The 27533-nt window shown below is 34.3% G+C and overlaps 4 protein-coding genes across 6 annotated transcripts; 2 read left to right on the plus strand and 2 right to left on the minus strand.

Annotated features, from left to right (window-relative positions):
• The first annotated feature begins 1075 nt into the window (after window positions 1-1075).
• Window positions 1076-2802, plus strand: LOC131802878 (uroporphyrinogen decarboxylase-like). Of its 2 annotated transcripts, XM_059123601.1 has the most exons (5): window positions 1076-1278; window positions 1447-1731; window positions 1787-1945; window positions 2005-2304; window positions 2366-2802. In XM_059123601.1, the coding sequence occupies exons 1-5, from the start codon at window positions 1264-1266 to the stop codon at window positions 2675-2677; spliced, it is 1071 nt and encodes a 356-aa protein (XP_058979584.1). In that variant the 5' UTR covers window positions 1076-1263; the 3' UTR covers window positions 2678-2802. The 2 variants fall into 2 exon arrangements, with proteins under 2 accessions (XP_058979584.1, XP_058979583.1); XM_059123600.1 differs by lacking the exon at window positions 1076-1278 and having other exon boundaries at window positions 1299-1731.
• Window positions 2803-2972: 170 nt separating this feature from the next.
• Window positions 2973-3942, minus strand: LOC101892120 (transmembrane protein 234 homolog). The gene is made up of 4 exons (XM_005187662.4): window positions 3771-3942; window positions 3567-3720; window positions 3211-3513; window positions 2973-3152 (listed from the first exon to the last, which is right to left on the minus strand). The coding sequence occupies exons 2-4, from the start codon at window positions 3577-3579 to the stop codon at window positions 3058-3060; spliced, it is 411 nt and encodes a 136-aa protein (XP_005187719.2). The 5' UTR covers window positions 3580-3720; window positions 3771-3942; the 3' UTR covers window positions 2973-3057.
• A 497-nt stretch (window positions 3943-4439) lies between these two features.
• Window positions 4440-7264, minus strand: LOC131802879 (borealin-like). Of its 2 annotated transcripts, none has more exons than XM_059123603.1 (3): window positions 6691-7264; window positions 5367-5808; window positions 4440-5303 (listed from the first exon to the last, which is right to left on the minus strand). In XM_059123603.1, the coding sequence occupies exons 1-3, from the start codon at window positions 7022-7024 to the stop codon at window positions 5111-5113; spliced, it is 969 nt and encodes a 322-aa protein (XP_058979586.1). In that variant the 5' UTR covers window positions 7025-7264; the 3' UTR covers window positions 4440-5110. The 2 variants fall into 2 exon arrangements, with proteins under 2 accessions (XP_058979586.1, XP_058979585.1); XM_059123602.1 differs by having other exon boundaries at window positions 5367-5820; window positions 6691-7263.
• Window positions 7265-8881: 1617 nt separating this feature from the next.
• LOC131802909 (uncharacterized) lies at window positions 8882-27238 on the plus strand. The gene is made up of 5 exons (XM_059123664.1): window positions 8882-10478; window positions 20680-22282; window positions 22420-22998; window positions 23056-23182; window positions 24189-27238. Exons 1-5 carry the CDS (start codon window positions 10446-10448, stop codon window positions 24571-24573), a joined length of 2727 nt encoding a protein of 908 aa, XP_058979647.1. The 5' UTR covers window positions 8882-10445; the 3' UTR covers window positions 24574-27238.
• Window positions 27239-27533: the final 295 nt, after the last annotated feature.

The following is a 27533-nucleotide window of genomic DNA, read 5'->3' on the forward strand; positions in this document are numbered from 1 at the left end:
ATGTTTATTAGGGACGGATAGATCGACTTTTGACTAATCAATCAAAATAACCAACTTGGGATTGATTTGACAGGGGTTTATAGCGCAGTACAATTAGGAGGTGAAAAGATATGCAAAAACTATTAAACGCTACGATAATGTCGATGCCCAAAAACCATTGCACACATTAAATGCACAATTTCATTGTGTATACGTAAACGCATGGTAAAAGCAAAACTACAAACGTATATAATAGCATGGCTCAATAAGAAAGGTTGATTAAACTAGAAAAAATGCAACTCTGTGCTGGAGTCTTATAGTGTCAAATAGATTTTTAAATATGCAACAGTTGGATTTGTTTGTTTTTAATAACAAAATTATATGGGGAAAAACCGGCGAAACAAAAATGGAAATTCGGAATTATTCCACAAGATTGAATCTAAAATAGTAGGTCAATACAGTTTTAATCCAAAATTGCACTATTTGTTACCCCATTTATGTCTAGATTTTGAACCTAGTTTGCAACGAAAGGGTAGCAAAAGAAAAAAATTGTATTTAAGTGGTAGCTTTGTTCTACCTTCTGTAATTATGTTGGGTTCCCTTTAGTTTTAAAATCTAGCTATATGTTCACATTATTACTCTTTACTGGATTTAAAACTCGAGTGCAAACTCCTAATTAAATGTACATAAAATATGGGGTAAAAAAATAAAATTTGTACAATAGATGTTCAAAATTTTCTAAAAGGAAATTGGTAGTTTTTCTGGCGAATACATCAGAATAATATAGCGGATAATTTTTGTAACGTTTTGAACATTTTCTTTCTTGGCTCCGTTCTGAAAAATTGTTATTTCAGCATATATTGTTCGGACACAGCTGACACAACAACTCAAGCTAGTATATATCTCGCCTCAAACAAATCGTCATAAAATTTATTTCAACAATTGGCTAAAAATATAAAAATGTTATAACAACGGTAGAAAGCTTTTGAATATTCCCTGTTTAACACCAGTATGAACCGGCCTATAGTTACCAATAATTTTGTGTCACATAGTGTAAGTGACCCTCTTCTAGTAATCAGCTGTTCTGCTTTGGCTCACCACTATTGTGATTGATTGACATTATAAACATTGTGCACGACTTTGATAAAAACAAGAAAAAGCACGATTACATGCACAAGTACATAATTAAAGCTAGATGAAAAACTGTTAATTCATGCAGCAGAAGCATAAATTATAAACAAAATATCGAATAAAAGTCCACATATAAAGGAACACCGAAAAAACATGAAGGATTCAAAGGTAAAGAGAAAAGAAAATAGGTGATAATCATACAAAATGTCAAATTACATCACATGTAAAATGGGCGAATTAAGCGTTTAATTAAAAATAATAATGTCGGAATTGAATAAAATTATTCTATTTGTTAATCTATTTAATTTGTTGTTGCTTTGCACGGCAATTGAACAGAATTTTCCAGCATTGAAAAATGACAACGTATTGAAGGCAGCACGAGGAGAACCCGTTGACCGGGTACCAGTTTGGGTAATGAGACAAGCCGGCCGCTATTTACCAGAATTTCAAGAAGTACGAAAAGAACATGATTTTTTCACAGTATGTCGAACACCCGAGTTGGCATGCGAGGTTACCATGCAACCACTGAGACGTTTTGATTTGGATGCATCGATTATATTTTCCGATATATTGGTAATACCCCAGGCATTTGGCATGACCGTGGAAATGCATCCTGGTGTGGTGAGTATTTTTTATATTTGAAATATGCAAAATGTAATAATTTAAAAATTCTTAGGGTCCAGTATTTCCTGAACCTTTGCAAACCCCTGCTGATTTAGCAAAACTTAAGCCCGAAGGAGCCGTGGAACGTTTGTCCTATGTGGGTGATGCCATTACCATGATGCGCCACATGTTAGATGGTAAAGTGCCTTTATTGGGTTTTACTGGAGCTCCCGTAAGTATTCAATTTTTCATTGATATTTTAGGGAATAATTATGATACCCTAACTTCCAGTGGACATTAATGGGTTATATGATTGAAGGAGGCGGCAGCAAAACAATGTCCAAAGCCAAGGCCTGGCTAAAAAATTACACAGATGACTCCAAAAAGTTGCTGGATATGCTAGCATCCTCTATCGTTGATTATTTGGAGATGCAAGTTAAGGCCGGAGCACAAATGGTACAGGTTTTCGAATCATCTGCCGAACACTTGTCTAAGGAGGAATTTTTGACTTGGTGCGCACCATATCTTAAGGACATTGCCAGCAAATTAAAACAGCGTTTATCCGAACAAAATATACCGTTGGTTCCCATGGTATGCATTTCAATGTTCCTATGTCAAACTTTGTAATTTGATTTTATGTCTTTTCTTACAGACAATTTTTGCCAAAGGTGCTGGTCACTCTCTGGCCGAACAGGCAACTTTTGGTTACGATGTAATTAGTTTGGATTGGACCGTTGATCCTGAGGAGGCACGCAAACAAGTTGGCCCCAATATAACACTGCAGGGTAATTTAGATCCTCAAGATCTGTATAAGACACCTGAAGAAATTCGTGAACTGGCCACAACTATGGTGCGTAAATTTGGCAAGACACGTTACATTGCCAATCTGGGACATGGCATAACACCACAAACACCAATTGTAAGCATGGAAGTTTTTGTAGATGCTGTACACAAAGCCTTATAGATTAAGAATGCATTTTTTACATATATTATTTTTTCTTATGAAGACATCAATAAAATCCAAGGGAATTTTTGGTTAGCTCTGTAAAACTGGATTTACATGTTTTAAATAAATGAACATCATTCGATCTCTTTGTAATGTTCATCTCTTGAAAACCTAGCTATTCATTCTAGGTTTAAGTTTTCATGACATTTTACTCGAAAATGTTTTTCTTTTTTATCATTGGACCTCCCATTTTATTTGAAATCTCAATTAATTTTTTATCCATTGTTTCCATAAATTATTACTGATGAGTTGATTTACCTTTTCCAATCTTCTAACCAATTAGGATTTTCGGTGTATATTTGGTAAGGTTTTATTGAATTAGATTTGAAACTTCCCGATTAGGGCGTTTCAATCACAGCCTGTTCTCTTAATGCTTGATCATACAACATAATGGATGAACCCATGCACACCAAAAGTGTTCCAACTATGACATCTGCAAAGAACGGAAATCATTTAAAATGAAATCATGGGTCTTTCCCTCAAGAACTCACTTCTTCCAGGTATCTTTTCACCCAGCAAATAGCCCGTTATGGCAGTAAAGGCAAATGTCAATGAATTGGCGACAGGAACTGCAACAATTATCTCACAAAACTGCAAAGTCCAAACATAAACAACACTACCCAATTGATTTAGACCAAAGGGTATCCAATATTTCAGACGTAATGCTATAGTTTTCAATTCTAGCCAAAGGTTTTTGGAAGATGACCCTGTATTTATTTGCTCGATGCCTTCACTTCCACGACGAATGAAGGGATTTGTACAACCCCAAAGTACTCCAACACAAATTAAACAAACTGAAAGGAATGGAATGAATCTGTATATTATAATATAAAATAAATATGCTTACGAATGTTAAACATTGTAGAAACGACCACTTTTCCAACTTCAAATTACTGTCTTGACCTGGGAATTCTGTTTCTTTACCGTTATTGTGAATTGTTTGGCTTTGAATTTATGTGATGGAGCATTAAGAGGCACTGGAAACTTGTTTAGACAGGAAACTTAATATTTTAAATAATGGAAAATTGTATAAATCTCCATTTGTACTCACAAGACGCTTGAAGAAATTGATCATTTTTCTAATTCCTATGAATTGTTTACCTTCTTATCTTCGTTGTAGAAGTCATTGTGAATTCATTGAGGGCTTCTTCAATTGCAGCGTATGTCGACATTTCACAAATAAACTATAGATATACTATTTAAATATATATCCTAAATAACAAGATCTTCAAAAGTTAAATCACGATAAAAGGATTTATGCAATGTACCGATCTTATGCAGTGTTAATTTAATATTGATATTATATATTTGTTCATGTTATTGTGAATTGACCAATTTCCTCTTGCAATGCACTATAAAATTATAGCACCATTACACAGAGTGGCAAAAGGGAAAATCAATCCATAATTAGACTAGACGAGTTTGTGGTAATTTTTATTGCTTTCTTTTCAATGCATGCATAAAAGGCCATTTGTTTTCAGCAATATTCTTTTTCATTATTGTCTGTTTTTTTATTAATATTTATGATTAAAGAACACAAAAAGATTTGTCGATACGCGTAGTTTTTCCCATTTCTTTACCTCCTCTTACCCCCCTTTTGTGACTTGGCACAGATAAACTTTCCTAATACAAATTCGGATAGTTTTATAAATAAAATTAAAAAAAATATTTATAGGACCCTTCGACATTATAACAAAACAAATCCAATCCCAAACATCAGTTATGTTTTTTTTTAATTTATTTTATTTGTAATATTTTAAAAAAATTGTTGTAATTAAATCTTAACTTAGCATTGATACATAAAATTGATTATAAAACATTTATAGATAGATTTTTGGGTGATTTTGTTATGATAGACAAAAAGAGGCATATAAACTGAAAATAAAAAATGCTAAAACAAAACAATGTTTGCAAATTAAAAAAAATAACGCTGCTAACAACGTTAATTACAAAAAAAAAAAAATATTGAAAAATAAGTGTATTAGTTGCGTTGCTTGAAATTTAGGCAACAATAGAGAAGCAAAACACAAAATCAAGAAATTTTTAATAGAAAACACAGTTAAAACAAAAATTAAGTGGGGAGTTTCAAGAAAGAAAAATAAATTGGCGGTTCTTGTTTATTAACTGTGTCTTCTTTCCAAATTCTAGATTAGATAAATTTTTGGTTGTATTGTGTTGCAATATGTTTACAGTTGCATAATCCTCATCAGTTAAAAGATGGCAGTTGTTAATAGTATGTAAATTATAAATAAAACAATACATATGTAGTACCAAGTGAGAGTAGTTTTGTTTAAGGGGTGAAAGTAGGTACTTTGTTTATGGATAATAAATATAGTTTTGTATACTAAATTCCTTACTGAGGCCATTTGTAATTTGTTTAAATCTTTGCTTTTAGAAGAAACCGGCTTTATCTGCCATATTTACTATCTTATCGATATTAGCATGTAGGGTTTTTAGTTGTTGTAACGTTTCCGGATCCATTGCCTTAATGATGTCTGGAGTTAAATCATCAATCTTTTTGGGTCTCATGGAGATGACGCCATTACGCAATGGTATATTAAGATGGGCAAATGTACCAGGTACACTAAAAAAAGGAAAGATGAATTAAAACGAAATTTCAATTATGTATAATGAACAAACAACTTACGTATTGGCCACCAAGGGACTGCCACATTTGGAAAGCACCAATTCACCAGCTCTGGGGAAACGCAAAAATGTCGGTGGCGAAAGCGGTGACTGTGGTTCATTGGCATCTTTGGTCGAACGATCAGCGGAGAGAGCCTTGCTCCTTGATGCCATGGGCGTTCTCATTTTACTACGCGAATGATGGTCACTGGCCGTACTGCTGCCGGCATTAATGGATAACTGTGAAGATGTTTTTGATTTCATTGCGGATCCCGGTATACCATAATCTCCACATGCTGAACGACTACGTCTTGGCCGCCTGGCACGGGCTGAGCTTAATGGCCCCGGTGTACGCAAGCGCGCCGATTGATGTGGTGGCAGTTGTTGGGTCCGCATAGCAGATGAATTCAAATAGGCTGCATTTGTTGTCGATGAGCCTAAACTGGCTGATGTGGAACTATCCTCTGTAAGGTAGCCTTTACCAAATGAGTCAATAGCCAAGAGAATTTTATGTAAAATAATGGATTAGGAAGAAAAGGAGTAATGAGATGAGGCGTGTGTGCGCATATTATAACAAAAACATGTGTGGTGTGTGCATAAGATAGATATTTTTGTAATAAAGAATGTAAATAGTACCATAAAACCCAAGTGATTAGAATAGCAATACATATAATGAGACCTAACGTTGGTTAGCGGTTTATGTAAAATATGAAAATTACTAATGGATAAATTGATACTCATTAATGAAAAAAAGGCTTTCAGACTAATAACATTCATTGGGAATTTATATCTATTAAACCATTATGAATATTCTTCCATATAAATACCCCTAAAAATATCTTCTAACTCTACAAAAATTTACGGGTTTCAATACACGAGATTTAAGGAATTTCGTATGGAGAATGTTTTTTGTATTTTCTAGTTACAGATCTTCTAGTTTTCTGCATATGGTCTTTTGCAAGTTATTTATCATATATATTTAAATTCAAATGACGTTGCAAAGGTTATTCCTGTGAGTGTAACACTCGCATTATCGCAACGACCCAAATGCAGGTATCTGTTCTACAAAATTTCACAACAACAACAAAACGTTAAAGACCAAAACTAAGCATGATCAAAGAAATGATTTTCCAAAAAAATAAGGGTGGATTTATATGGAAAAGAAGCAAAGAAATTTTACAAGGTGTTAAGTAAAACATCTACATCGGTTTTCTCCATTGACAGATTGTTACCAATATGTTCCCAAAAACAATATGAATTCCATGACACCAAAAAAGCCGCTGAGCCCATGAAGATAACCACCAAGAAGTATTCATGATTATTTACAAAACATTCAAATAACTCACCCTCGTCATTGGGATTTGTAATTTTAGCCGAACGCAGCAATGTGGAATTTGACATGTTTTCTTCATTTCGTAATTTCATTTTTTTATCCCAGTCGGCAAATTTCTCTAAGTCCATGTCGAAAACATCGCAAATTTTCATCTGCAACAAAGCTGTACTTGTCTTTTGCAACAACATTGTAATGCGCTGCTCAAACGATGTCACATAGTCCTGGACTTTAACATCGAAATTATTTTGGAAACCCTCCAAGGTATTTTCAAATTCCCTTATCTTTTCTTCGCGTACGGCTTCCTCACGATTACGCTTGGAACTTTTTGAAACCTTGGTGCGCGGCATTTTTTCTGTATTGTTGTTTTGATCCTGGTATGGTTTTATGTGAGCTATTTGCTAAAGCGATTTTAGAGCAATCGCTATAATTTTCCTAGGTAATTTCCACAATTTTTCTTCTGTTGATTTTTCACTTATTTTGGTTGCTTCGTACGTTCAAAAAAATATTTATAAAATGCCGCGACAAATCAGTTGAGGAGGTCACACACAAGCTTGAATTTCCAAGATCGATACGATTTCTTCCAATGCAATGTTGGCTGCACTGCTTACTGTGTATGTGTTGCCAACTATTTTGTTTAATTTGTTCAGCAAACATGAACGTATAGCGTAAAACTTATAAAATCAAAGAGAGTGAAAATAGAAATAAAATAAATAAAAAGAACAAAATTGGGGTATTATTAAAAGGCGATGACTTTTACGAAGGTTTAAGTGGTCTATTACCGGCTGCCACATAAAATTCTGCTTGAAATGTAATTTTTCATCAATTTAGTCGTACATAAAGTTTCTGTAGATCGATTTGCATTTTTGAAGATAATAATTGTAGGTTATCGTAATTAATTTATTTGCAAGTGTCTAAAAATCATAATAATATTCAAGCAAATATAAGAAGTAAGCTATAAATCCCTTATATTTGTGATTTTAATTTATGTTTTTTGCGCCTGCCGTAAATAAGAGATTTATAGATCGAATTTTGACTATGCGCTTGTTCTTATGCCAGCCTACTTAACTCGATTAACACTCACACGGCCACTGCAACGCGGGTTTCGATCAAATCGCTTCTTTACTTTTCGAACCATTTCTGCTGATTTTGCTGTTTTTTTTTTTTCGACCACTTCCTTGACGTCGGGCTACGCTTCAAAGATTTATTCAAATTTAAATGCTGGAGTGCTCTAACGATAGCCAGTGAAATATAAAGAATTCACAATTTTTTTCTGGAAAAATTCTCCCCAAAATGCTTTTGTACGCTTGTAAATAAAACAATGAGCTGTCGCTGGAATAATTTTAACAGCTGTCGGACGAGTGGCTTAGAAATGACAGCAGTCTGAAGTTGATTGCAGTTTTTTTTTATCTCACCTTGTAGATATTTCTTTTGGAGATATAATTCGACGCAAAGATTTTTTTTTAACTAAATCAAGGTTAAGGGACGTTTAATTCACAATTGCTTGCATGGTAAAAGAATACAGGCAGATGTATCATGGCTTGGAAACATTGATATGTCAAAAATTTTAAAATGTTTTTTGTTTTTTAAATATAAGTAGATATTTATTCGTTTTCTTATGCGACGTCAATCGGAGGTTATTATAATTTACGTTTTTTACAAATTTGAATAATTTTTCATTCAAAAGTTTCAATTTCAAAATTCGTTTGACGGATCATTGCCCCTGCAGCTGTGTCGATACGTCTACCTGTATTCTTCTACAATGATTGCTTGCATTTTGTCAATACGTTGGAAATCAGCTGTTCTTATCGGATGACATTTTAAATAGGCTTTGAATTAAACTTGTGACAGATGTGGCTTAAACAAAACGACACAGAACAAAACTCATCAATTCTTTGTAAAATATGGTAACACCTAATAAAGTATTTATTATTAAAATATGGTAACATTTGGTATTTGTTTAGAATATACAGGTGAAAACAAAATAACCGGAAATAAAAATACCGGCCAAAACAAAAATCACATGGAATATGTAAACAGAAAACACTTCTCTCTCTCTCTCTTTGCAAATGAGAGCAATTGACAAAGGTGTGGTGAGTTTTTTTTCAACTGCATCAGTTTTTGGTGAATATGTTACAAAACTTTGAGAAGGATAACTGATGTCGTCCTAGGAGAACATATATTAACTTGTACGAAGCGTGAAGAACGAACAGTTGAGCATTAACTACGTTACCGAACGGTTGCTAAAACCCCAAGCTATACAAAAGCTAAGTGAGAAAAAAATCCTTTGTTATAAAAGAAAATCCCAGTCTACAGCAATTACACAAGAGCTCCGGAAGATTTTTCAAATTTTCTTCCTTGAAATTTATATGAATAAAATAATTAAAATATCACGGGAATAACAAAACAAAGTAGACACCAATAAAGGAAACGTATTGAAATTAACACTTTCGGGTGTTAATTTGTATTTCTTAACAAAAAAAAATATTTTTTCCTACTAAAAAATATCTCATAACGAAAAAAAACCAACAGCTACTTTTACTGAAACGGGAAATTGTACGTTTGGAAGGTCAACTAAGCCTGTTTTTCTGGCAGGAAAACGTATTTAATCCCCCCTGGAGGTTACAGATCTAGGGATATTAATTTATTGATTTATAACAAAAATTCTAAACAACATAACGGTATAATAAAAAAAACAAACATACGACGACAAACGTATACACAAATAGTCCAGGTATCCTAACATACGACCAATTTGCCGAACAGCCAAACCAAAGAAAAAACAAAGATAAACGAACCAGGCTAATAGCATTCTGTTAAAGAGAGCGTGAGAGAAAACGGAAGTAGACGTAGTGACAAAGTCACTCACCACCACTCTTCCTCGTTGTGGTTGCACCAGAAAAAAACGGCTGTCAAAACAAAAACAACGCCAAGCAAATTGTCATCATTATCGTCGTCTCAACCTCTGACAAGGACAATAATTATCCTTATACAACACTGCAGCATCACAAATCTCCGAACTAACCCAATAACCTAAAAAAGAAGCAGGCTTGGCGAGACTAGACCGTAACCTCAACCTCATTTGCAAAAATGTTACCATAAATCGAGAGTTGGCGTTTGCTTTCAGCATTTTCTGTATGTTTGGTTTAAAGTTTCTACATTTCGTTTTGTTATTTTAAAAGAAATAAACAACAACAACAACAGCAGCAGGAAACCAAAAAATTTCCCTACGAAACAAGTGCCAAATATATATTTGTATAATTTTTGTACTAAAAACTAAAACGAGATTTTTTGTACCACACTGTCGTTAAGCAAAAACAGTGTAACAACTACCCAACAAAGAGGACCAATTATTGTCCTATTGTTTTGTTTTTTTGTCTAATCTAATAATAAAAAACATCCAAAAACAGCAGAAAAGAAATAAATAAAAACGAAACATTGCAAAAAAGGAAGTTCCGATTCAACGCATCAAGCACTTTTAAGTGCCTGAGCGAAACCAAAAACCAAAAACAAACATAAATTGCTATAGTTGTTCTTGTTGCTGAATCTCCAATTTCTTCTATAGTAGTAGCTGCATATTCGAATTTCTTTCTCTACACAAGAAATCCAAATAAAAAATCACAAAATTCCGCCGTCTATCGCATTTGCGTTTGCGAAACTATTTTCTGGCGGCCTCAAGCGTAGCAGATTTAAACCAATGCATTTAGGTTTGAAACATCATAAACCAACAAATAAAAAGCATCAAAAACGATTTTCCGGCAGCAGTAAAATATGTCTTTATCCCGAGGAGAATTCCCTTTACAGGTAAGCATCAATTCGAGGCGATAAGAATATACAGATACTATTGTGATTGAATACTACTGGAACTGTCAAAATGTTTATTTACGGTGACATTTGAAGCCATTACCGCGATAACTGACATATTACGATAAATATGACGTATACTTTATATACTAATCCAAAGTTACGGTTACATACAAATTTTTATCTGGTTTGACCCCGATAATGGACGAATCACAATGTATTTGGCTATGGAAAACATACGTTACATATATTGTGATTGGTTAATTATCACGAATAGATATTTGTATAAAAAGGCGCAACAAATCTATTTTAAACAATTTCGGCACTGAACATTAATTAGATGTCAATTCTTGATGTCTAAAGGTGAGAATACATAAAATGTTTTTTTGACTGGCTTAAGTCATCAGTTGGCTTCTTTGGAATAGAGAATAGGAGCGGCCAAAATCGAACTAAGTCAACCTAAAACTCATTTGTTCCTCTACGAAGAAGCCAGCCGACGACTTAAGCCAGTCAAAAAAGAGTTTTATGTATTCTCACCTTAAGAGTCGGTGTAAAGAAAATTGTATACTATTACCTAAATCCATCGTTTTAAGAAGCTATGTAAACCTGTTTAATGTCGCGTTAATTATGCTGTTAATTATTTTTTGGTTAATTGTTAACAAATACATATCATAACAACCTCCGATTTGACAAGGTAAATTACAGAAAATTCAGAGATGGGCAAGCTTAATTGAAATAACTTTACCTTCTTAATTTTACCATACATCTACAGGTATATGCATCAATGCATGGTAGAAGAATGCAGGTAGATGCATCAACGCTTGGGAGCATTGAAACAAAAAAAAAAAAAAAAAAAAACAACAAACAAAAAAATTTAAGTTTCTTTTCAAATATAAGTAGATTTTTATATGTTTCCTTATACGACGTCATTCGGAGGATATTATAATACAGGTTTTTCAACAATTTTTTCAGATTTAAATAATTTTTCATTCAATATTTTTAATTCCAAGTTTGGTTTGACAGTTCATTGTCCCAGCAGCTGTGTCGATGCATCTACCTCAATGCTTGGGAACATTGATATGTCAAACAATTTAAAATGTTTTTTTTTTTCGAATATAAGTAGATTTCTATATGATTTCTTATACGAAGTCAATCGAAGGGAACTATAATATAAGTTTTCAACAATTTTTACAAATTTGAATGATTTTTTATTTAAAATTGTCAATTTCAAAATTGGTTTGACAGTCATTGTCCCAGCAGCTGTGTCGATGCGTCTACCTATATTCTTCTACCATGGTATTGACGATATTATAGTATGTTTATATTAGAGCTCTTTGCCGGGTTACATCTTTTACGATGTTTTATTAGAAATATATACAATGGAGTTGGCAATGATAGAGTGGATTAAGAAGGTGTTAAACCAATTAGACTTTATGTAATTCCATTTACTCTACAATGTGATAGATGTTTACACTGTATGCAGGGATTTATAGTCCGATTTATTGTCATTTGGTTATTTTAAAACATATGACGTAGATTGGGGTCAATGGTCTTTTTTAAGCAAATTTTATGAATAAATATTTTTCTTTCTATGTCCTTGACCCTGTAAACATCGCCTTAGTAAAACAAAACTTTGCAACAATTTACACATATTTTCTTTCTATACTGCAGTCATAGCGAAAAAAAACCCTAAATTAAAACATCAAACAAAACTATGTCATGTATACGCAGTATTGACCTCAATGCGTGTGAATTACTAAACACCCAGAGCCTGTATACTTACATTATTACATTCAGACCTTACCACCATAGCCCCACTTAGTCCATTCATTCTTGTATATAAACCTGTTACAAAGCAATAAAGATGTTCTTGAACTTTCTGTGTCATTAATGTACAAAAACATACCATACCAATTCAATTTGCAACATGAACTCAATTCGATACGTTCCTCGTCGGTTTTTGTTTATTAACACACATGGCTACATGCTTATCACTCCGCATATGGTTTATTGTCAGCCAAAGAATAAATGAGATGAAAACATAGTTAGTTTTTGCGCAAACTCACCACAGCTCTCACCCCACTCTCTCACTGAATTGTTCACTTGCAAAGTGTTGCTTCCGTTATCCTACGACGGTACATTGACTTTGACAATAAACAAAAAAATTACAATTTGCTGACTATTACCACAAATTTCCTTAAATAAGTCCCTTTTGTCGTCTTTGTTACATTTGACCTTTCATTTCGACCCGATCCATTGATGCTGACTGCCCTTACACATGTTACTGATGTGAAAATGTTTTGACAACAATTGCCATCAAAACTATCTTTGTTTTATCGCTATTGACATTGTACTGTTTTCCTTTGTGTTTTTTTTTTGTGAGAACACCAAGTTACTCTCTCTCTTTCTCTTTCTTTTCATACCACTATCTCAAGTGTTTCTTGTTGTTATTATTTTGCAGTAGCTATTTGTAATGCATGGCAAATATAAACATGTTTGTTTATTGCTGCACAAGTAGGGCGAACGATTGGAAAGTTCATGTTTTCCCGTTAGTCAGCGTTATGGTGAATTAATAGCAAGGTTAAGGGACGAGTTTAGTCATACGCTAATTGATATTTTTGATTATTCATAACTTTGTTCATGGGTCGGGAAATAAGAGAGGTAGAAGAAAGGCTAGAGACAAGTATTAGGTTGGATCAGCGCTATGATTTTTTATCTATGCCTTTGAAATGAAGTTATTTATCCCACTTGAAATGTTTTTCGCTGTTGGCTTACTTTCCCAGTAAAAGTACGTTTACACATGGTACAATAAAATCGAGGTGATGCCATATGATTTTAATTTTTTTTATTTTCTTGGCTCAATATGTCGACTTTATTGTTTTTTGTCTTCTATTCAAAAAAAAAAAAAAAAAAAAAATCAAATTCATTTTTCGCGTTTTTCAATTATTTATTATTAATGTTTCGATAGTAATTCTGAAATTACAAGCCATGTCTTCATTGTATCATACGTTTACATACAAAATATCTGTCGGGATTAATCCATATAATCAATCACAATACTGTTGACTATATAAAACATGCTTTAAATTTATTGTGATTGGACAATTATCAGAGTTAGTCCGGGTAGAGATTTTGTATGTAAAAGTTCTTTAAAGGCGAGTTTACACATGATGTTATAGTCATATGTAATGAGAGACTTGTTCCACATTTATCTCTAGCATTTGTATGGCATACTTTAAGGCACTCCACATAAATTGTAAACTAAAAAGAAATAGTCTATGGTTATTTGAAATTACTATATTTTCTGCGTAAGTCATGGTAGAAGAATACAGGTAGATGCATCAACACTTGGGAACATTGATATGTCAAAAATTTTAAAAGGTTTTTTTTTCGAAAATTAGTTTATTTTTTATATCTTTTCTTATACGACGTCAATCTAAGGCTGTTATTTTATGTATTTTTCAACAGTTTAAACAAATTTGAATATTTATTCATTAAAAAAATTCAATTTAAAAATTGATTTGACAGTTCATTGTCCCAACAGCTGTGTCGATGCGACTACCTATATTCTTCTGACATGACATAAGTATAGTGTAATCTAAACGAAATCCACTCGACCTCAAATTTCAATTTCATAGCGCATACGTCAAATAATGTCCACTGGATTTATTAATACGATTTACGTGACGTATGGAATTGACATTTGAAATCGAGTGGATTTAGTAGTCTAAACGAGCTCTAAGTATATTGTGCGAAGCGTTGTGCAAAAGCCACTATATATGTGTGAAGGTGCAAGTATATAAAAAGCTTGAAGTCATAGCTAGGCATATTAATGTCAAATAATAATGGAAAACAACGGCAAGATTTTAGTGCGGCTCTGTAATCCCTTTATGAAATGTCACAAAATATGTCTAGGCATGATTTCAAGCTTTTTATGTACTTACACCTTGACTCTTACTGATGTGTAAACTAACGCCCATGTTAGGAGAATACAGGAAGTTGCATCGACACAGCTGTTGAGACAATGAAATGTCAAACCAATTGTTGGAGCAGTTTTATTGATTCAAATTGAATTTTGTTAATTGTAATTTTTATTTCAATTTATTTGTTTTTTTTTTATGGTTTTTTATTCTATTTATTTTTGAATTTAAATTAATTAATAATATGAATTCCTTAGTTGTAAAAATTAGTATTTAAATAGTATGTAAATTTACAATTAAGTTAGATGTAGAAGAATAGGATAATGAGAAAGAATAATAATAAAGTCATTGTTGTGAATTATACCGCCAACGATACGCGTCTTTCTTCTCGCCGTCCATAAAAAATAATATTTAGAAATTATAAATAAATTAATTTTATAATTAAAAAAAAATATAATACCCTTAAAATAAAGGGTAACACCAATTTTGAAAATGAAATTTTTGAATGAAAAGTTATTCAAATTTGTAACTATTGTTAAAAATGCATATCCTAACAACCTCCGATTGGCGTCCTATGGGAAAACATAAACAAATCTACTTTTTTTGAAGAAACATTTAAAAGTTGTTGACATATCAATGCTCCTAAGCGTTGATGCGTCCACCTGTAGTCTTCTACCATGACGATGCATTGCAGTTGACAATTTAAATCCACTTGGTATAAACAACACAATGGAAACGTACTATAACATAATACGATAATTAGGCAAAGCTGGTATTAAAAACTACTCAAATACAACCCTGATTTTGAGCCATTGTTGAATTAAAAATGTAAACAACAAAAATAGCAACAATATATTTATAGTTTTTTCGATGCTGAATCTTTGACTTATGGTCAAAATTTATATTTATAAATCCATTGTTTATATATTTCATAGAAAAACATCTTTGAGTCATTCAAAAGAAGGCAAAGCAGTTCTTTTTCTTTGGACTACTTTCATTATGTTACTACCTACATAAACCTCCTTCTTTTCCATACATTTCATCATCATCCTGCGATTACGTTCAATTGTTTATTGCCAGTAACTGCCAGTCTGTAACCATAGGGGAGATCACTAAATTTTTTTTTGTTCTCTTTAATTTGATGATAGACGACAAGATAAATTTACATGTTATTATTGTTGTTTAATATGCAATTTTTTAATTCGAAAGTATTATAAACAATAATTCGAATAAACTCCTTCGAGACACGCGAGTACAATTTACAGCAAGCGCCTTAAAGTATGCCCTGACTTGACTTGTTTTGTTTTTTGGTCACAATGCTTATGACAACTGAACAAAGAAAGGAGACGTATAGGGATGCCAAACAGCCAAAAAATAACAAAAGTGGTAATTTTCCAAAAAATAAATAAACAAAAATAATAAAATAAAAATAATAATAAAATAAAAATAATTAAAAATTAAAAAAAAATATTAATAATAAAATACGCATAGAATTGGTTGCTTTTAACCAATAAATGACCAAAAAGCAAAAAAATTGTATTTAAAAAAAAAATTATAATAAAAATAAATCAATAATAATAATACCCATAGAATTAGTGTTATTCACTCTTATTCATAAATAACACCAAAATCTCATCAATCGGTGAATTTTTCAGCATTTTTAAGTCTGCGAGTAAATTGGGTAAAAAATTAACTCCTTTATCTCCTTAAGACTAAAAAGTGTTTATGAAAATCGTCAACGTCTAATTTAGAACTCATGGTACAATTACCAAGCGAATCTCATGCTTTCAATGCCAACCTTGCTTTCCACAATACTCCAAACACAAAATGTTTGCGTGCCCAAGGCTTTAATACGCCCTCCAGAATATTTTTGCGATAATATTTGGCATTGGAACTCATTAGCTCTTTGGAGTCTATTTTCTTTCTGTTGCGGTGTAAGTTCTTGCACTTTCTGGAATTTCAAAGGGCTTTACTCCGAGTTCATTTTTCAATATTTGCCGAATATTGCGATATGTTCAACTCACGAGCCATTTTTCGGCCACTGCGATGCGGGCTTCGCTTCGAGTCGCTTCTTTACTATTTGAACCATTTCTGCTGATGTTGCTGTTTTCTTCCGTCCACTTCCTTGACGCCGGGCTACGCTAGCGATGGTACGAGACACAACAGATTTATTAACACTTAAATGCTGAAGTGCTCTAACGATAGCCACTTGCGGTTTTCCAGCCAAATATAAAGAAATCACACAATCACGCTTGAATTCCATCAAAAAAAAAAAACTTTTTTTCTGGAAAATTCTCACTAAAATGCTTTTGTACGCTTGAAAACAATATAATGAGCAGTCATTGGAATAATTTTAACAGCTGTTGGATGAGTGGCTTAGAAATGACAGCAGTCTGAAGTTGGTTGCAGTTTTTCTCATATCATCTCATCCTGTACACAACAACTAACATCTTCGAAAACTCTTTCCTTAAGATGAAGGGGTTGAAATCTTTATCTTTATATGTTTAAGTCCAAAAAGAGATAAATAAACTTAGTATTCCGAAGATATGGATCGTATATGTTTTTGTGTAAAAAGGAATGCCGAAAATAAGACTATTTATTATTTTTTGTGAAATCTGCCACTTGTCATACGAAAACATTTTAGATATGACAATAGATTTTAAAAGGGTTGCCATATTAAATTTAGCAAATGAGTTTACCTTTATGTTTTTGTCATGTTTAGAACTGTAGGATTTAAATAATAAATTTTGTAAAATATATATTTTATATTGACAACACTAGGCCTCCTATCCTCCTTTCCTTTTCCATAGAACAAAAATGCTTATATAAATTAATTGAAAATAAAATACAGAAATAAAATACATGCTGAATGAAATGACGTCAACCGATTTAGATGTTATCACACAGGTTATATGTGTGTGACACTACTACTACCGATGATGATGATTATGCCTCGAATTTTGTCATTATTGTATGTAGACATGTACAACTCTTTCTTTGTTCATATCACATTCCATGTCTAAGGGAAAATTCCATTTTCTATTATAACAAAATGTAACCATTTGCTCTGTTATTATTATTTGCTCATACCTTTACCTTGGTCCTCCAAGGAGGTCTACTACTCACTCTACGGGAAGAAACTTGAATTATGACAAGAGAATTTGTAGGAGTGAACGGCGTGTTTGATTAATTAATTGGCCTACCCTCGTATGGAGGTTATTGTTAAATCGATTGAAAGTTTATTTGCAATTTCCGCTCAAAAAAAAATAAACATCAGGGTTTTCCTATTGGTAACAAAAGACACAGTTTCCTTTTTAATAAATGCGAAAGATTGAGCTATGGACTAAAGACACGCCCTATGTACTTGATATAACTATTGTCACAATGCAACGACTGGGTTTAAACCCCCAAGTTTTGTCTTTGTATCAATTTTGTTTATTAACAATTCCCCATTCCCTTTGGAAATTGTGTAGCAATTTCGAAGAAAAAAAAAGAAAACATGACAGACGAGCAATAGGAAATTGAAAACTTGTTATTCTCATTATTCTCCTTGCCGTTGTTTACTAACAACACCGCCAAAGGAATATGGAATTTTCCCATAACGAACAAATAAATACTAAGCCATATTATGTTCCAATGACAAGGTCAAGACCATAAAGCTTATATCCCTTTCAGCGACAGCCTACCACCCATCCATCCACCCGCCGATAACAAAGCAATAAACGGAACCTTGAAATGCTTATTAAAAAAAAAAAAGCGGCAACATTTTTAAGAAGCTTTAAAGTCGCTGACAGTTGACATGCAGAACAGATTTATTTTTTTTTATTGCACAAAGAGAAGAGAACGAGGCGACACGAGGTCAAAGATATTCCCCCTATTTGGTATTAGTGTAACAAAGGGAAACGTTTCGCTGGCAAATAAGAAAGTCATTTGTGGCGTTTGCGGTCCTCTCAACAATAAAAAATGGTGAATTTTTTATGATTTTGAATTTGGTTGACAGGACAGTAAAGAGGAAACCATTCTATTCCCGGAATAGGTTTGGGTGTTTATTTTCATAGAAATAAACAGAATTTGTGTGTATAATGTGGAAGATCGGAAATTCGGTAAGAGGTCAAGCAAATTGGAATTATCCATGCTCGTCTACAACAACACCGAGGACCGAAATTCTTTTTGCTTTCGAAGAATAATATTTGGAATCCAGCAAATTGGTCTTGAGCTTCTCTTTGAATACAAATTGGCATTCGGCTCACCTATGAAGAAATCAAGGACTAATATTTTCGATTATGTCTTTTCAAAATGCTACTCCGACTTAGAAAAGGTATCAAAATTTTCTGGTTTTTTAACATTTTATCTAGCTATAGATTGCTATTTCGGTTTCACAGCGGTGCATATTTAGCGGTGCATATTTAGGTTTCACCTTGTAGGTGTAAGGTTTTGACCACATATTCTAACCAAATTAGCTGCCAGCTGACTTTCCGGGTTTTGTAATAAATAAAAACTCTTGCCCTGTTCCAGAATCGAAAACATATTTTTCTTTTATGAAATCCATGGCTGCAAACTGACTTTCCGGATTTGTAATAAATAAAAACTCTTGCTCTGTTCCAGAACCGAAAACATATTTTTCTTTTATGAAATCCATGGCAAAACAATGAAGTTAAACTCATTTGCTAAATTTAATATGGCAACCCTTTTCTGACGAACTCGACCTTGTCAATTTTTTAAATAAAATCTATTGTCATATCTAAAATGTTTTCGTATGACAAGTGGCAGATTTCACAAAAAATAATAAATAATATTTTATTTTACATAAAAACATAGACTTTCCATATCTTCAGAATACTAAGTTTATTTATCTGTTCTTGGACTTAAACATATAAGGATAAAGATTTTAACCCCTTCATCTTAAGGAAAGGTGAGGTGAGAAAAACTGCAACCAACTTCAGACTGATGTCATTTCTAAGTCACTCATCAGACAGCTGTTAAAATTATTCCAGTGACAGCTCATTATATTGTTTACAAGCGTACAAAGGCATTTTGGTTACGATTTTCGAGAAAAAAAAGTTATTCGTGATGGAATTCAAGCGTGATAGAGCGATTTCTATATATTTGGCTGGAGAACCCCAAGTGGCTATCTTTAGAGCACTCCAGCATTTAAATGTGGATAAATCATTTGTATCTCGTACCATCGCTCGTTACCGTGATACTGATGGCGTAGCCCGACATCAAGGAAGTGGCCGGAAGACACAACAGCAACATCAGCAGAAATGGTTCGAAAAGTAATGAAACGACGTGAATGAAACCCGCGTTGCAGTGGCCGAAAAATGGCTCGAGAGCTGAACATATCGCAATATTCGGCAACATTCGGCAAATATTGAAAAATGGGCTCGGGGTAAAGCCATTGAAATTCCAAAAAGTGCAAGAACTTACACCGCAACAGAAAGAAAATAGACTCAATAGAGCAAAAGAGTTGCATTGCTTGCCCGAAAGTGGTGAACTGCCGAATTTGGTTTTCTCCGACGAAGAGAAAACATTCGTTGTTCAGCAGTTTGTAAACAAACAAAATGATCGTGTTTACTTGCCAAAGAGGTCAGGTCAGCTGAAAATGTGCACGTTCGGTTGGCCACCAGAACTCAAGCACCGGCCATGGTGATGGTGTGGGCCACCATAACAGCCGATGATCGCTCTCCGCTCGTATTAATCGACCTTGGCATCAGAATAAATGCCGATTATTATCGCGAAAATATTCTGGAGGGTCTATTAAGGGCTTGGGCACGCAAACATTCGCCGGGAATGGGCCAAAATACCGCAAAGCGACATTCGGGCAGCGTTTGACGGTTTCATTGGCCGTTTGAAGGCCATTTTTCGTGCTAAAGGTGACCAATTCGAACAAATCTAAACTTATTCTAAAATTTGATGCTTTTTCCGACATTTTTTGCTTTCATTCAATAAAATTTCAAAAAAAAAAAAAAAAATGTAAAAAATATGTTTGACTTTGTTGCAGTTTTTTTATCTCACCCTGTATAGTCTTCAAGGGAAGTTTTGCATCGTTTCACAGGCAATCAATTTAGTCTATGAAAAAATATCAATACTTGTAGTCCTTTTGGGATTTTTGGTCGGGTTTCATTAAAAAATTACAAAGAAAGTGATAAATATCAGTTGGCAATACTGCATCTGAAGAAATGTTATCTATTCGCCTAAAAGTATGCTCCGTGTTTTGTCATTTTTAATCCGCTCTAAGTTTTAACACGATCTTTCATTTCCCTTTTCTGTTTTTTTTACAGGATTCACGGGGATCGGTGTACTGCGCGAGTGAACCGGACCCAATTGGTCGAATCCAGTACGAGTCGGGAAGGCTCGTTCAATCTAATGCCACCCTCGGTCATCAAAGGCAACTCGACAGCCGCTCAGCCATTGACGGCAATTCCACCGAAATTATTGAAGTCATCTGTGAACCGCAGTATAAGCGAGAAAGTGAAGCGGGTGAATTGCCCATTGTGGCCTGTTCCCAGCCGCCGGCACCATCGTTACTCACCGAATGTCAGCAATCGAGTGGTTCCCTCTTCTCAATTGTCTCAGCACCGCCGGTGCCGTTGGCTGACCTTGAAAACAAACAAATGGATTCGCTCGGTGTCGGATTGCAACCGGGTTTTGGCCTGCAAATGGGAGGTAGTGCCCAGAATCCCTTCATTTCAACGCACTCGACGGTATCAATTGGCGACGTTGCCGCATCGGCTCCCGGCTCAGCGACCTCAACAATACCCCGGCGTCCGGCATCGTTGCCCATTGAGACACCCTACTGTCCGGCACCGGCCAGCCGAACCCTTCATGCCAGTTTGTTGGTGCATCAGATATCGGAAATTGAGGAGGACGACAATGAAAACCTGTTAACGGTATCAAGTATAACAGCTCGGCCGTTAATAGCCAAATCCCGGGAAATTCGATCGCACCGCAATGGCTGCGATGGCGGCACGGATAAACGCGGCAAGCGTGGCGGCAAGTCGAAGAGTGGTGGGGGTGTACAGAAGGCACCCAGTGGCATTTCCAGCATCTCGAGTGCCCGGGATCGTGTCAGCTCCGGTCACCCACCGTCATCACGTTCCTCGGTTAGCACAGATCCACCGGACGGTGGTTATGGTTGGTTCATTGTCTTCGGGGCATTTTCGGTGCAATTTTGGGTGGCGGGTCTGGTCAAGTCCTATGGAGTGTTGTATGTGGAAATCATGGAGACATTTCCCAGTTCTACAGCCACGGTGGCCTCATGGATACCGGCCATCCTGTCAGCCTTGTGTTTGGCTTTGGCTCCCGTTTCGAGTGCATTGTGTCAGAGATTTTCGTGTCGCACGGTGGTGTTTGTGGGCGGTCTCTTCTGTGCCCTGGGCATGACACTGAGTTACTTTGCCACCAGTTTGGTCCATCTACTCTTCACGTTCGGCATCTTGACAGGTATTGGTGGTGGTCTATCGACAACACCGGGCATTGTAATTGTCTCACAATATTTCGATAAACACCGGGCCTTGGCGAATGGCATCTGTGTTTCGGGTACCGCAACTGGAAGTTTTATATTGCCGGTGCTAATCAAACATTTGGCTGAGAATTTTGGATTTCATGGCACCATTTTAATCTTGGGATTCTGCATGTTCGATGTATGTCTATCGGCTTTGCTGTATCGACCACTCGAATCTATGCAAAACGATGAGAAAATAACGGAAGAGGAAGATGCCACCAAGCCGTTGAATGATATAAATCCTAGCAACATTGATATGTTGACCAACTCCACATATTTGGATACCTGCGATGATGGTCTGAATACGAAATTTATTGAACATCTTTTTATGGAAGAATCGAAAAATCGTCTCAACGATTATTACAATAATCGATATAACGGTAAGTGGGAAATGGGGGATTGATGAGAAGTGCAATTCACCATGGAAGCCTTATTGTGATTGAAATTACGAAATATGAGCAAAAAACCGAGTCATTCATCTCAAATGTCAAAATTAAATGTTGTTTTTCTTTTACAGCTTCTGAAAAATCTGTTCCTAATTGTGCCCAAGAGAGCGACGATGAAATCAAGGACATCATTGGCGAAACTACATTCATCAAGCCCATGAAAAAGGTACGCAGTTCGGGCATAATGCATTCCGTTGAAGATCTAAGTACCACCTCGACCTGGGTGTATCGTAAAAATTCCGGCACCGAATCAAATCGAGCTTCTCGACGTCGTCGTCCCAATGTCTTTGCCAATGATGAGATTATTTCCAAGATACAGGCCCATTTGGAGAAGCCTCTATCACCGCCCACGGTTGTGACGCGTGGCTTGAGCAAGAGCATGGAAATACCCACACCCATCAGCAGTATGAGCGAACAAAAGTCATCGGAAAATCCCCAACAGAATGGCAGCATTATTGGCATTAATTCTCTCGAAGAGGAAGAAGTCGACGACGATGTTCCTTTGACATGCTACGAGCGCATAGAAATCTATTTGGATATAAGTTTATTAAAGGATCCGACATTTATATTGATGTGTCTATCGGTGACCCTAATGTCGGTGGGTTGCCCCTATATGTTGTATTATTTACCAGCCCATGTTATATCGATTGGTGAGTATTTTAATCGCGGATTTTAATGGTGAATAAAGCTAATCTTCATTTGTTTAGGTTACAATAAAAGTGAAGCTGGTTATTTGGTAACGGTAAGCGCTGTCTTGGATTTGGTGGGACGTTTGGGTCTGGGTTGGCTTTCCGATTTGCAGTTATTTGATCGCAGGAAGATCTATATTGTGTGGTAAGTTATTTGCTCTTTTACTTCTAAAGAGAGAGAGGGAGAGAGAGAAAGATAAGGAGATACATACAAATACAAAATATGTCTGTGTAAATGTCAAAATTTGTTATGTCACATTTTGTGATACATTTTGACACTTAACCAGGCAATCAGTTGGAATTGCCTTACGGCACAATAAAGATGTACTCCATTTAGCACTGCTGATAATCTAGACGAGTTATCAAAATACTTATTGTGATTGGGATCACAGTACAACAAGTAAAGAAACAGTAAACAAGCCACCTTGTGAATATTGATATGTCGAAAATATATAAAAATATTTACAAATAAATAAATTGATGTAGAGACGTTTAGAGGCTGTTAAGATATGTCTTTTTTATAAATTTTGTTAATTTTAAAAATTTTTTATTAAAAAAATTCAAAAAATTTTTGACAGTTCATTGCACCACCAGCTGCATTGATACGGAACCTGTGTTTATTTATCATGCAAATCAAACAAATGCTGAAATTTAAGACGATATCATGGTAGAAGAATACAGGTAGTCACATAGACACAGCTGCTGGGACAATGAACTGTCAAACCAATTTTGGAATTGAAAATGTTGAATGAAAAATTATTTAAATTTGTAAAAATTGTTGAAACAACGCGAATTATAATAACTTTCGAATGAAGTCGTATAAAAAAAAAATATAAAAATCTTAAATTTTTTTGACATATCAACGCTCCCAAACATGTATGCATCTACCTGTATTCTTTTGCCATGGCATGGCATATTTTGTGACGTATCATAAAGGGATGCTAGAGCAGCACTCAAATTCAGGCGTCGTTGTTCCTTGTAATTTGACATTAAAATGCCTAGCCCTGATGCCAAGCTGCTTATGTACCCCCACCTTTAGAGCTAATTGTAAACGTGCTATAAACGAAGCCCTGTTTATTTTTATATCTAAACTTAAATTCTCTTGTCTGGCACTTTCTAAAGTCATAATTTCGTCTTATTTTCATTTTCAGTATCTTCGGTGCTGGTCTCTCCGTACTCACCATACCCTCAGAGTACACCATCTATTTGGTTGGCCTGTCTGCGGCAATTTACGGTTTTTGTTTGGGCAGTTGGTATGTCCTGATGCCTGTCCTGTTGGCCGATATCTTTGGTACGGATCGCATTAGTTCCAGTTATGGTCTCGTACGGATGTTTCAATCGATTGGCGCCATATCGGTGCCACCATTGGCTGGATTTTTACGTGATCTCTCGGGTAGTTATGTTATTGTTTTCTATTGTATGGGTTCCTGTATGGTATTAGGTTGTCTACCGTTGGCTGTGTGGGCCGTCTTGGAGTGTCGTGAACGTAAGCTGTATCAGGGTAATGATAATGAGGATAACTCATCTGTATCGTAAACTAAAGGAGAACATTAAAACTATTTGTATTTTTTAAGAAAAAGTAAACAACAACAAGAAAACAAAAAACAAAACGAGACGGAATAGATGTCTTTGGTTTAGCCAGTAGTCAGGATTTGTTACCCCGTAGAGAAGAAAAAAAACAAATTCCCTTAGAAGTGTTATAATTATGGAATATCTGTTGTGTAACTAAAAACCCTTGGCTTATAGTATGTTTACATTAGAGTTTTTTTGGCCGGATTAACCTCCTTTGAGAGGATTTATTTGACGTATATGCAATGAAATTGAAAAATTAAATTCACTTGATTTACTAAATCCGGTAAACTGTAAATGTAGTATTCGATGGGTTTCTGAAACGGTTCTGATATCTCTTAATGCGAAAGATGTTTATTAAATATTAAAAATAGAACATGTCATTTTGACATTTAGTCTGCTTTTGAACAGCTGGTGTAATATTTTAATAAATATCGAAATTTGTTTTTTTTTTTTCATTTTGACATTTTATAAAGTATGCGAAATGTCAAGAATAAATATAAAGATAAAGTAAATATTGATATTTATTTAAATATTACACCAGCTGTTCTAAATCAGACTAAATGTCAAAATGTCATGTTCTATGTTTACTATTTGTTTATCTCTCACATTTTAGTTTCACTTACAACAATGTATTTTGATAGCTAATAATCAGCTGGTTTCAGTCTTTATGTTTTACATTATCATTTCAATCACAATAATACATTTTGACATTTAATATAGCAATAAGCTGGTCCTTTTTGGAGGAACCTTTAATTGGATCATAAATTATTTGAAAACACTTGAAAACCTCAGAGAAGATCTGCCAGGTCTTGCTAATGATGAAAAATAAACGAACAGTTAGTAAAACGCGGGGTAGAATCAAGAAGGTAAATTCATGCAATCATATGTTTTGCAATTTTTTGAAAATTATTTATTTGACATTTTATTGTGAAAATATATATTTATAAATACAGAAATTAGAGATGTAATTTGACAAGGTAAATTACAGAAAATTCAGATATGGGTATGCTTATTGGAAATGACTTTACCTTCTTAATTTTACCATGGTAAAACGTAAACAAATGTTAACATTAGGGGTGAGAATACATAAAACGCTTTTCTGACTGGCTTAAGTTATCGGCTGGATTCTTCGTAGAGAAACAATGGAGTTTTAGGTTTACTTAGTTCGATTTTGGCCCTATGCTTCTTTGTTCTTTTCAGAAGAAGCCAGCCGATGACTTAAGTCAGTCACAAAAGCGTTTGATGTATTTTCACCACCATGTTGTAAATGAACCATGGTTTCATGGTAGAAGAATATAGGTAGATACATCAATGCTTGAGAACATTGATATGTCAAAACATTTTTTTTTTCAAAAATAAATAGATTTTTATAAGTTTTCTTATACGACGCCAATCGGAGGTTGTTATGATACGTATTTTTCAAGAATTTGTACAAATTTAAATAATTTTTCATTAAACATTTTGGTTTGTACACTAAGGGCCTGTTTACATTTGAGTATCATGATCAAGATGATACGTGATGTAGAAAAACATGCCAAACGGATTACGATTAACCAAATGTTAGGTAATGAACTCCCATGTAAACGTATCCTAACTATTTCGTTTAAGAGACAAGACAGCTGACTTTATAAAGGGTATTCACACTACATGATATATTGAAAAATCCTTTCAAGTTTTATGAAAAATTAGATGAAATATGTAAACCAAAATTGGGTCTTTTTGACTGAGCTGTCTTTAATTTTAGACATCCTCTGAGGAACCTTTTTAAAGCCAAGTTTTTAGCCTACACATTTTGTGAAGTACTTTGCATATTTCCGTAAAAGAGTTAGGAATAACCAATATTTGTCCCAAGCTTATAGAGCAGGGACAACCCCCCCCCCCATATTTTTTAACCAATCTAGAGTATCACATAATAACCTGTGTTGAATTAGAAATCTCCCCATCACTTCTTTTGGTAGTTAGCGAAAATTGTGTGATGCCACAAAAACCTACAAACATACAAGTAGAAATATCATTTGAATAATTTTTCTACCTATATTTTTCCTGCTCTGGATTTCGCTCCCCCCAAAAGCGAAACATGCAGACAACAAAAACAAATCAACCTAAAAGCACTAAAATGCGCAAAAGAACTGAGTTATTACAAAAATAAAATAAAGACATTTAATAAAAAATAAATAAAATATAACAATATTATACAAAAAGAAATATTTAAATATATAAAAAAGTAAACACCTGCGAATTATACAATTAAAAAAAAACAAGAAAAAAACTATAATTTTTATTTAACACAATGAACAATTACATTAGATTTAGCCTGAAAACAGATCCCCAAAAATTTAGTTTTCATCCCCTCGTAATATTAATAGAAATTTAAAGAGCCCCCCCCAAGTATTTAAGTAAAAGAAATATGAATTTAAATGTTAAACAACAACAAAACCAATGTTTATTTAAAAAAATTTAAAAAAAAAAAACAAAAACGAAAATCCCCAATGATATAAAAAATGTAGCAACTACGTAAGCATGTATTAAAACTGATGTTGTAAAACATAAAATTATTAAGTGTAATGTAAACAAATTAAATAAATTATGATTATGTTTTTGTGATCCGCAAGAGGATTCAAAGTTTAAAGGAATGTTTTGTCAATAAGAGATTTGGAAAAGAAGTCATAGGGGAAAATTGAAGTGGGAGAAGGTAGTGAATGTCCTTTGAGGGAATTGGTAGGAAATCTTAAGTGGGATGGAAACAGAGACAGCCGAAAAAAGTCACTTTTGTTGAGCTAGAGGAAAGGATTGTATATAGACAAGCTGATGGTATGGTCTTCTGTGATTATGAAACCATCTATGCTAAGAGGAGGGTTTTTTCTATTTAGAAGACCTAGAAGATCTTCTGCATGGACAATATACGCTTTGTACACCTTAAGGCA

The sequence above is a fragment of the Musca domestica genome, unplaced genomic scaffold (assembly GCF_030504385.1).
Source record: "Musca domestica strain aabys unplaced genomic scaffold, Musca_domestica.polishedcontigs.V.1.1 25, whole genome shotgun sequence".
Taxonomy (NCBI): Eukaryota; Metazoa; Arthropoda; class Insecta; order Diptera; family Muscidae; genus Musca; species Musca domestica.

Coding starts and splice junctions, on each gene's coding strand:
- LOC131802909 (XM_059123664.1), top strand. CDS start 10,446: ATGTCTTTATCCCGAGGAGAATTCCCTTTACAG. Junction 22,283..22,419: donor TTACAATAATCGATATAACG/GTAAGTGGGAAA, acceptor TTTCTTTTACAG/CTTCTGAAAAATCTGTTCCT. Junction 22,999..23,055: donor AGCCCATGTTATATCGATTG/GTGAGTATTTTA, acceptor TCATTTGTTTAG/GTTACAATAAAAGTGAAGCT.
- LOC101892120 (XM_005187662.4), bottom strand. Junction 3,153..3,210: donor TGAAAAGATACCTGGAAGAA/GTGAGTTCTTGA, acceptor CGTTCTTTGCAG/ATGTCATAGTTGGAACACTT.
- LOC131802878 (XM_059123600.1), top strand. CDS start 1,372: ATGTCGGAATTGAATAAAATTATTCTATTTGTTAATCTATTTAATTTG. Junction 1,946..2,004: donor TGGGTTTTACTGGAGCTCCC/GTAAGTATTCAA, acceptor CCTAACTTCCAG/TGGACATTAATGGGTTATAT. Junction 2,305..2,365: donor ATATACCGTTGGTTCCCATG/GTATGCATTTCA, acceptor CTTTTCTTACAG/ACAATTTTTGCCAAAGGTGC.
- LOC131802879 (XM_059123602.1), bottom strand. CDS start 7,024: ATGCCGCGCACCAAGGTTTCAAAAAGTTCCAAGCGTAATCGTGAGGAA. Junction 5,821..6,690: donor TACAAATCCCAATGACGAGG/GTGAGTTATTTG, acceptor CATTTGGTAAAG/GCTACCTTACAGAGGATAGT. Junction 5,304..5,366: donor AGTCCCTTGGTGGCCAATAC/GTAAGTTGTTTG, acceptor TCCTTTTTTTAG/TGTACCTGGTACATTTGCCC.